Below are 10,074 nucleotides of genomic sequence, written 5' to 3' on the forward strand. Positions count from 1 at the left end.
CTGCAGGATAAGGTAGATATTAACATCTGGACTCCAGCCCCAGTGCTCAGGCCAGCATGACGTCACCAGGCAGAGAGAAATGAGTTCCCAGTGGGGGGGTGGAGGGGGGAAGGATCCTGAACAGGGCATTCCTTCCCCAAGCCTCATCACTGTCCAGCTCCTCCTCCTCTTCCTCCTCCTCCTCCTTCTTCTCTTTCTCCACCTCCTGCCCTCCCCTCCCCCTTCTGCTGGGCCTGGAATTGGGTTTGGGGCGGGTTCTGTTTCCAAAGCCATCTCCAACAGGCCAGGCGGGTGAAGGCTCATCCTCCACCCTTCGCCTGAATTTTCCGAGGCTCCGGGCAGTTCTCGGCTAGCCTGCTGCGTGCGTCCGCAAGCCCGGAGTTCCAGGAGAAGATCTCTACGGAAGGAAAGTCCAGGAGCCACAGGTAGCACTCCGGCACCCAGGGACTAGGGGAGGGAGATCAGGGATGGGGCTGCAGGTTCAGGATCAGGGCTGCAGGGTGCAAGTTAGATGGGGCAAGCAAATGAGATCAGCATCCTCAAGGCAGGGAATTGGGCATGGTCGTGACAGGCAACTTACAGAGGTTCCCCCCTCTCTGACCAGGGAGCCCCAAGACCCTGGAGTGAAGCTGTCCCGATCCAGAAGTTCTGTGCTGCCCCTCCCACAGCCCTGAGTATTCCAAGTTCCCCTCTTTCGTTGCATCCCCTGACACCCGGCTGGCCTTCCCCTTAAGCCCCAAGACATCCTGCAATACCAGCTCCCACTCTGTCCTCCTGAGGGTGGGAGCTCCCCATCCTTCCTTCAACCTTATATCCAAGCCTGGTTTCTGGAAGAGTTTGAAGGGAACACCCAGTGGGCAATGGTCCAAGTACAGAGCTATGGTTCCCATTGCTCTTAGGCATGCCGCCGGCCATGAAGACAGCAGTGGGCAGCTCTTTTGGGGACCCTTGGGGATTAGCCACATGAGATTGGACAGCTGGTAGTCTCACCTTCTTCCTCTCTAGCCAGGCCTGGTGCTGTTGCTGGCTGCAGAGAGTTTGCCAGAGAGTTCTGCCAAGACTTCATTCCCCTCAGAGAAGAAACTCCTGTCAAGTCGTGATTCTGTGTTTTCTGTCCTAGGTAGAAACACAGGCTTTCTGTGTATCTGGGGACAGCAGCAGACTGGCCCCTCCCATGGCCAGTGCCCAGGCTAGCCCATAGCTAAGGAATGAGGGGAGAGGCTGGGGTAAGGTATAGTAGAAATGAAATGGCCTAGGAGCTCCCTCAGGGCCGGTCTGTCCGTCTGTCTGTCCAAGGAGGTAGACAGGTGGCCCAGCATCCTGTTTTGAGGGGCGGGAGCAAGGGTGCAGACAGGGCAGCCTTTTCCGTTGGCTTTAATGAAGTTGGTCCTGTCACCGCTCAGATCCTGGCCAGAGCTCATGCTCTCACATGCATCCTTGTACACGTCACACACGTGTCTCTAATATGGCCCATCTGGGGTCCGCTTCGCTTCTGGATCTCTCTGCATGAGTGAATCACTTTACAAATGATCCGGAGCAGGACAGGGACCAGGCGTGGAGATTGTACCAGTCACAGAGAAGAGCAGGGAGCACGCTCACCTGCACAGAGGGTGTGTGTCTAGTGGGGGTTAAGCCTGGTAGAATGAAAGGTCCCCTGAATAAGGACGTCCCTGGTGGGGAAAGCTGGGAGTAGCAGGTGTCAGGAAGAGTGGCAGGAGCGGAGGGTGCTGGGGTGCAGGTACCAAGAAGACCTGGGCTAGCCTCATTGCATAGCTACCAGATGACTCCCGGTGGGAGGGGCCACACTTCGCAGCACCAGCATTTCTGCAAGCTCCCTGCACAAACATCACTCCCACCCGGGACACCGGAGCAGGTCTCCACAGTGAGCCACTCTTAGGGTACACCAGCAGCACACAGGTAGAGGGCGGAGGATAGCCAGGGGCGGAAAGGGGCTCTGTTTACCCTGGTTAAGAGTGTGCCTCTGGGCCTAGAGGCACCATCCAACGGGAATGAAGGGTCGGGGTGTGGTTTCAGTCCCCACCGGGTTCCTTAGCCCCCCTACAGCGGACCGAGGCCTGGAGTGAAGAAGGGGGCGTGTCACTCGGGCGGACCGGACGCTCTCGGCAGCCAATGGCTGGCGCAGCTGCCAGGAGGGAGGCGGCAGTGGCCCTGCGCGTGGCAGCTGGGGAATCCGCCCTGCTCCGGGGAAGGAATTTCTGAGGAGTGGAGCAGTGCGCTGCCCACATCCCCGTTCTGGGAGAGGCTGGTCTGGCAGTCGCCCTGCCGTGTCCTGAACCACAGACCTCCCACCTGCTCTGTAGGCAGGCATAGTGCAGGCTGAGGACGGGGCTCAATTCCAGGAGACCCAGGGTGGGTCTATCAGTGAGCTGTTGCCCCTCCCTAGCTTGTCACCCAACCCACCCCTCTGTCTCCAGATTGGCTGAATGGGGCTGAGCCCTACACGCAGCCTGGAACCCAGAGCCACCACAGCAACCTCTTGGTTTGCCCCTGGGTCCTGACAGTACACAGATCTTCAAAGTTTCATTATGTGCCCTGGTTAGGAGTGTGCCTCTGGGACTCGGTACACCTTCAGAAAGGAAAGAAGGGCTGGGGATGTGTCTCAGTTGGTAGATGTTTGCCTGACAGGCACAAAGCCCTAGGTTGGAGCCCCGGTGTCACATAAACCAGGGATGGTGATTCAGCCTGTAATCCCGGCACTCAAGAGATAGAGGCAAGAGGATCAGAAATTCAAGGTCATCTTCAAGGCCAGCCTGGGTTGCATGGGACCCCGTCTTTCACAAAAAGGAAAGGATGGACAACCATCCCAGAGATAGGATGAGGAACCATGATAAAGCAAGGCCCAGCCAATGGCCTCCTCCTCCAGGATGCCCCTCTGCCAGAAAGAATCTGTCCTCTATCGCCCATTCCATTTCTAGGACCAAACAAGACCTCTATCCAAACACAAAGGAGGTTTGAGTGCCAGAGACCCTGTCATGAACATTCCAGAAAAATTCTAACCTAGGCACCTTGCATCCCAATGAGAGAGCATCTTCCTTAGGGAGTGACAGTGGGGCTCCAGGAGGAGGGAAGGGTCTGAATGTGAGCCTACAGGCAGTGGGAGCAGGAAGGGTGCAAAGTTCCTGCCTCAGAGGGAGCCCGGGTGGCTCTTTCACTGTGGTGAGAGCCACAGGCCTGAAGAGCCTAGGGGGTTGGAGCTTGTGGGCTGGAAGTGGAAAGGCTCTGAGAGGGGACAGGTTTGCTGACTCCACTCTGCCCTCTCTATAGGCTTTCTCCAGGCAGGGACACAGGCTGGTGAGCTCCCAACAGGAGCTTGGACTCCCCATTCCTGGAGATGGCCGGAAACTGCTCGTGGGAGGCTCACTCCACCAATCAGAACAAGGCAAGTGTCACCACGGGCAGGGGGCCCTTAGTCTGTGGGAGAGGGTGGTTGGGAGGGGCAGCACTCTCTCCCCCACACCCCGTAGAATGACAGCAGCCCAAGAGGCAGTGACTGGGCATGCCAGAAGTTGTCCCAAAGTCCTCAGAGAAGAGACAAGGCCCCAGGAGGGAGCAGACTCCAGAGTGGTGTTCCCCAAGGTATGGTGGGCTGCAAATAATAGCTTCTGCCCGGTGACTCACCGGTCACCCCCCCACCCCAACACCTAGTGAGGGACCCGAGACTTTTTCCAGCTTAGGGATACAAACGAGGCTCTGTCCAGCCCCAGCAGGCCAGCGCGCACAGCTGAGCTGGTTCTCATGGGACAGTTTTGCATCTGGGCCTGGTCCGCTGAGTTGACCCCAGAGGCCTGACGCAGTCCACCGGTGAAGTCTTAGAGGTGGGAAGGTAGGGAGCAGAACCCCATAAAGAACTTGTCCGGTCCTGCTAAGACTTTGATGGACCAGGGCAGGTTGAGGGGGGTGCTCCCTTTTCTGAGGAGAAGGGAAGAGAGAAAGGGAGAAGAGAGTGGGAGGGTGGGACCAGGAGGAGAGGAGGGAGGTGGCTATGATTGGGATGTAAAGTGAATTAAAAAAAAAAAAAAGAACTTGTCCTGGAAACCCAGTGTCTCCCCAAATTTAGCCAGAGCCCTTAGTTCCTGTTTGTAAATTCCTCTTGACACAGCCAATCCAGAGGTTATTTCTCTTCATTAGAGAATGTCAACACAAAGCGTATTTTTCTTGGGGCCCAGCTTTCCACCAAGGTCTTTTGGAAGATGGCAGGAAAGAGCTTGTCCCTAGAACCTTCCTACTTCCATGAGCATGAAAACAGTATGAGGCTTAGGGAGAGAGTCCTGGGTTAGATTAGTGATGTCTGCAGGGAGGAGGGAAGGGGAGCAATGTGCATAGGGCAACACTCACCACTGAGAGGGAGGGCTCCAGACAAACCTGAGAACAGAATAGCAAGTATTGGCTATTGGCTCACACAGTTGTCTTTAAATGCTGGCCCAGAAATATCAAACTATTTCATGTTACCCTCTATATATACAGCTTCTCTGGAGTTAGAGCAGAGCTCTCTAGCCACCACTCCACCCTCAGTCCTCCAGAGTCTCTGGCTCACTGTTAGGAAGGAGTGTCCTTGGTTTTGCTGCTGTGTCTCCGCTCCCAGTTCCTGACACCTGGCCCAGCTTCATGCATTTATGTGTGAGCTCAGCCCTCAGGGCCAGGCCTGGTGTTCAGTTGGACTGAGCTCCTCTGCCCTGCCCAGTTGTAAAATACTGAGCCTCTCCCTGAAGCTTAAAGAGTGACCACCACCTAAAGCCTGGGTACCCTGTGCCTTCGCATTACCCAGAACCCCAGGAGGCAGCCCTGGCCCAGAAGAAAACAACTGCTTCCCACTGCCAGTGCTCTCAAAGTCCAAGTACGGGATAGAGTCCTATTCCTACTATGGCCAAGGTTTTTTGGATTTGTACACACACACACACACACACACACTACTAGTAATTTTATTTCTTTAGGAATAAGTGTTTTCTTTCCTTCCTACCTTCCTTCCTTCCTTCCTTCCTTCCTTCCTTCTTTAGATTTATTATGTATGCAGTGTTCTGCCTGCATGTACACCTGCACACCAGAAGAGGGCACCATATATGAGCTATGAGCCACCTATAACCTGTGTGAGTGTGTGGTTGCTGGGAATTGAACTGAGGACTTTTGGAAGAGCAGCCAGTGCTCTTAACCTCTGAGCCATCTCTCCAGCCCCAGGAACAAGTATTTTCATTCTTTAAATTTGAAACATGATAAGAAAATCACAACAGACTGTGCACACATCTACAATCCTCTCCATTATCCATTATGTAGTACTGGGACGGAGCCGCAGGCTCCCACATACTGGGCAAGCACTGCCGCCAAGCTTTATCACCAGTCCTCTTTTACAAATGGTGCATGAGTGAGTGTGAGTGTGTGTGTGTGTGTGAGTGTGTGTGTGTGTGTGTGTGTGTGTGTGTGCGTGAATGCCATGGCACATGTTTAAGGAACACTCCTTTGGATAGATGAACTCCCTCCCCATTATTACTTGAAGCTAAGTTATGGACACTAACCCCTTTACCTCCAACGAGGCTGCACCTCCGAGCACGGGGTGTTCCCAGTCCTCCCCACAGTACCTCTCATGCTCAGAAAGCATCTGCTGACAGGATGCCGTAATGGACGCTGGACTCACCTTCACCTTCCTGCTACCTGGCAGGACCCTGGCTGGCCACTGCTCACTTCCAGCAGCTAATCTCTGCACAAGCCCTGGCTTTATGGGCCTTGTTTCTTTGGGTCTCCTCCAATCTGGAAAAGCCACTCAGCTTTTCCTCTCTCTCTCTTTCCCTTTCTGGGTGTGTGTGTATGTGTGGGCATGTGTGGGGGGGGTGTATATTATGTGAGTATGTGTTTATGAGCGGGTGTATGAAGTGTGTGGGTATGTGAGTGTGTGTATGTGGAGTGTGTGTGAGTATTATGAGAGTGTGTGTGTATGAGGATGTGTGTGTGGGTTTATGAGTGTGTGTGGTGTGTGGGTGTATTTGGTGTGTGTGTGAGAGTGTGTGTTGTGAATGAAAGGATGTGTATGTGAGTGTGTGGTGTGTGTGAGTCTGTGTGAACGTGTGTGTTCAAATGTGTATGGGCGCGTGTGTGTTGGTGGATGCGTACATGCGGGTGTGGAGGCCTAAGATTGACATCACGGTCTCCTAACCCCTCCCCGACACCTTATTCACCGAGCCTGGCTCTCTCAGTTAAACCAGAGCTGCTGATGTCGGCTAATCTCTCCAGTTTGCTCTGCCTTCCAAGCTACAGGAGGGCCACGTGCCCACCTGGCATTTACACCGAGAAGGGGCATCTGAACTCTGGTCCTCATGCTTGCTCAGCTCATCCACCGAGCCATCTCCTGCCTCTCTGCTTTCCGCTGCCTTGCTCTTGGACGTTTGGACCTGGCTGCTGTCCGGTCACCCTGTGGAGAGGCCATCCTGCCGGCTCTGGACTCTGAGAACCAGCCTAGCGTCAGGGAGGCTCGGGGCTCTTTCTACTCTGTCCTCTGCCCGGTCAGTCATCCCAGAGGCAGGGACCCAGAAGACCCAGCCCCCTGGGTAGTGAAATTAAACAGGTCCAGGAACAGGTGTGCTGAGGGCCAGGGGAGGGCAGGCGGCCTTACAGATGTGTCCCCTTTGCACCTCCGCAGATGTGCCCCGGCCTGAGCGAGGCTCCGGAGCTCTACGGCAGAGGTTTCCTGACCATTGAGCAGATCGCGGGGCTCCCTCCACCTGCCGTCACAAACTACATCTTCCTGCTGCTCTGCCTGTGCGGCCTGGTGGGGAACGGGCTGGTCCTCTGGTTTTTCGGCTTCTCCATCAAGAGGACGCCCTTCTCCGTCTACTTCCTGCACCTGGCCAGCGCTGACGGGATCTACCTCTTCAGCAAGGCTGTGATTGCCCTCCTGAACATGGGGGCCTTCCTGGGTTCCTTCCCCGACTACGTCCGGAGGGTGTCCCGGATCGCGGGGCTCTGCACGTTCTTCGCAGGGGTGAGCCTCCTGCCGGCCATTAGCATCGAACGATGCGTGTCCGTCATCTTTCCCGCCTGGTACTGGCGTCGGAGGCCCAAGCGCCTGTCCGCTGGGGTCTGTGCCCTGCTCTGGCTGCTGTCCTTCCTGGTCACCAGCATCCACAACTACTTCTGTATGTTCCTGGGCCGCGAAGCCTCAGTCACAGCCTGCCGCAACATGGATATCACCCTCGGCATCTTGCTGTTCTTCCTCTTCTGCCCCCTCATGGTCCTCCCCTGCCTGGCACTCATCCTGCACGTGGAGTGCCGAGCTCGCCGCCGGCAGCGCTCCGCCAAGCTCAACCACGTGGTCCTGGCCATCGTCTCTGTCTTCCTTGTGTCTTCCATCTACCTGGGGATCGACTGGTTCCTCTTCTGGGTCTTCCAGATCCCGGCCCCCTTCCCAGAGTACGTCACGGACTTGTGCATCTGCATCAACAGCAGCGCCAAGCCCATCGTGTACTTCCTGGCTGGGAGGGACAAGTCTCAGCGCCTGTGGGAACCTCTCAGGGTGGTCTTCCAGCGCGCTCTACGGGATGGTGCTGAGCCGGGGGACGCTGCCAGCAGCACACCCAACACGGTCACCATGGAGATGCAGTGCCCCGCTGGGAACGCGTCGTGAGAGGCCAGCGTCTGGGGCAAGGCTGCGCAGCAAGAGCGGCCGGTAGCTTCCAGAGACACTCTGCCTGAGGGCAGAAGCAGGGCAGCTGCCCCTGTGCCTCCGGGGAGGAGCGCTGCCTTAACCCACGGCATCTACCTCTTGCCGGGCGTGGCCAAGAGGCTGAGCAGCCACCTCTAGACAGACCCCGTGGCCTCTGCTCCCCAGCCCTTCTGCTTCTGTGACTCAGTGTACCAAAGCTGCCCTCGCCCGTGTGGTGGGGTCCCTTCTCAGCAGAAGCTCATGAGCGGAGGCGAGAAGAAGGTCACCTCGGCAGATGTGGCACATCTGGGCCCGCAGCTTCAGCTCCACCTGCAGAGAGTCATTGAGCCCTCCCAAGGCAGCATCTGAACAAACCTGAGAGAGCGGTGCTATCTGGAAGAGGAGCCCGTCCACGTGCATTGCGGCCTACAAATGAGTCCCTGTCCCTTTGATGAGTCATCCTATGACTTTAATGGGGTGGGGGTCTGGCAAGCCATGCGAGGCAGGAAGTTACCTTCTGCCACCCTGAGCTGACTGCTCTGGGCAGCTGTCTGTGCACTCAGTATCTTCCAGGCCACTGTGGTCCATTGCAACAGCTCCCTACTGAGTCCCCGTCTCCAGTGCCCATTTCAAAATGAACTCTGGTTCCATCCTGGCCCCCTGGGGGCTGTCACCACAATGCTCCCCTTCCCCAATCATCCAGCACAGTGGCCTGTGTAGCCAAAGGAAGTTTTATAAAAGATAATAAAGTATATATCAATACACATTTTTTTTTTAAATCTTGCAATGAGGCAGGCTCAATGCCCAGGGTCTTCTCTGTGTCTCCATGTCCCACAGTGAGGATAGCCAAGGGCAGCTGGAGTCCAGGATGGGTGGCCATCTGGTCCTTTCCCCTTGCTCTGGGTCTCCACCGGACATCTGGCCACACCCCTGGGCTGCCTTCTGCTCTGCCTGACTTTGTTTACGCCTCGGCTTCTGTGGCCCCTAAGGATGTGTCATCGATGGGGCTGTGTTCGTCCACGGAGAGCCATGGAGGGCAGAGGGTGAGGGAAGGAGTGAGCAGCATGCCCACCCAGGGCCAGGCAGGCTCACCACACACCCTGAGTCCACTGAGCTTTAGTCCAGGCTACACCATCCCAGAACAGGGACTGTGGCACTAGCGCTTAGGGGTAGCAGCCAACTTCCCCAAGGTTATGTTCCTGGTGGCCCATCACCCCAGCCACACTGCTCTGTTCCCTCCTGGCCATAGGCCATCTCCGCTCCTCTAAACAAGGAGAACTGTCATGGTGGGTCAGAGTCGAAGACTCTAGGAGCTTCTGATGTGCCAAGCCACTTGCCCTTCCCCTGTGCCTGGGTGAGGCTGTCTACCACTCCCTACCCCTCACCATGTCTACAGGGAGAGTCCTAGAGACACGGGGGGTGGGAGTCTGTGGCCTCCGCTCTTGCAGTAGAGCACTGAGAATGAGCACGTACCACAGCTCAGGGGAAAGACCGTGATCTCACTGTCATGTGGGTAGACGCTTTTCAGAGTCCTGGGGATGCCTGGCTGAGGGGGCCACCCAGAGTCTCCTGGCTCCCCAGAGCTCAGCCAATCCTGTTCCTCGGAAGTCTCTTCTTCAGAGAAGATGGAGAGTAAAACAGGAAGGCAGCAGATGTTGACCTCTGTCCTCCACGCACATGCACATACGTGCATACCTGAACCCCTGGGGCGGGGGGAGCTGTGGCCTATAGGGGGCCACCTGGTATAAATCAGGATTCTTAGCCCAGGTGCACCTTTACCCTTCCCCAGACCCCACACTGTGCTAATGGAGGAGCAGCAGCAGGACTAAGTGGCTGGAAACCTCAGGCCCACCACTTCCCTGCACTCTACTCTGGTGTTTAATTATTAAAGTGGGCTGCACAGGGACTGGACAACAGTGGGGCTAGCAGGTGCACGGGGGGTCTCCTGCAGCTGTCCCGAGCCATCTTCTTTCTGGGTGTTTCCCAGACTCCCCCCGAAAACTGCAGGCTTTTCTTCCCAAAAGCCAAGAGCGAAGGAGCCATTCTCCACCCCAGGACAGCAGAGAGCCAGGGCCCGGGATCGGAACTCCCATTATGGTGCTGCCTGGCTGTGGGGCTGTTACTCAGCTGGATTTCCCACCAGCTTGTGGCTGGAGTAGAGTGGAGAGAGGGATAGAGGGCCGACAGTACTCTGCGCCTTCTCTACTTCCTGCCACCCAGCAGCTCTTCGAAAATAAACAGGAAGAGGGGCACACTGTCAGACAGAGCAAAGGAAAAACAAGGACAAATTAGAAAGGTCAGGAGCGAACGCCGGGAAAGCAGATAGCCACCACCTGCTAGCCGCAGGACCTTAGTCTACCCGAGCCCAGCCCTAACGGGAGTGGGCAGCATGCATCTCAGCACAGGGAGGGGAAGAAGTGGGGATT

The 10,074-nt window shown here is 56.2% G+C and overlaps 1 protein-coding gene across 1 annotated transcript; it reads left to right on the top strand.

Annotated features, from left to right (window-relative positions):
- Positions 1–287: 287 nt before the first annotated feature.
- Positions 288–8,393, top strand: Mrgprf (MAS related GPR family member F). The gene is made up of 3 exons (XM_055614700.1): positions 288–425; positions 3,286–3,400; positions 6,647–8,393. The coding sequence occupies exons 2-3, from the start codon at positions 3,353–3,355 to the stop codon at positions 7,628–7,630; spliced, it is 1,032 nt and encodes a 343-aa protein (XP_055470675.1). The 5' UTR covers positions 288–425; positions 3,286–3,352; the 3' UTR covers positions 7,631–8,393.
- Positions 8,394–10,074: the final 1,681 nt, after the last annotated feature.

This window comes from Psammomys obesus, unplaced genomic scaffold (assembly GCF_907164565.1).
Source record: "Psammomys obesus unplaced genomic scaffold, mPsaObe1.curated_primary_1811, whole genome shotgun sequence".
NCBI classification, from domain to species: Eukaryota; Metazoa; Chordata; class Mammalia; order Rodentia; family Muridae; genus Psammomys; species Psammomys obesus.

What these genes read in the sequence shown, in the direction of transcription:
- Mrgprf (XM_055614700.1), top strand. Translation starts at nt 3,353, where the DNA reads ATGGCCGGAAACTGCTCGTGGGAGGCTCACTCCACCAATCAGAACAAG. An exon ending in ACTCCACCAATCAGAACAAG is followed by an intron (nt 3,401 to 6,646) that starts GCAAGTGTCACC and finishes GCACCTCCGCAG; the next exon opens with ATGTGCCCCGGCCTGAGCGA.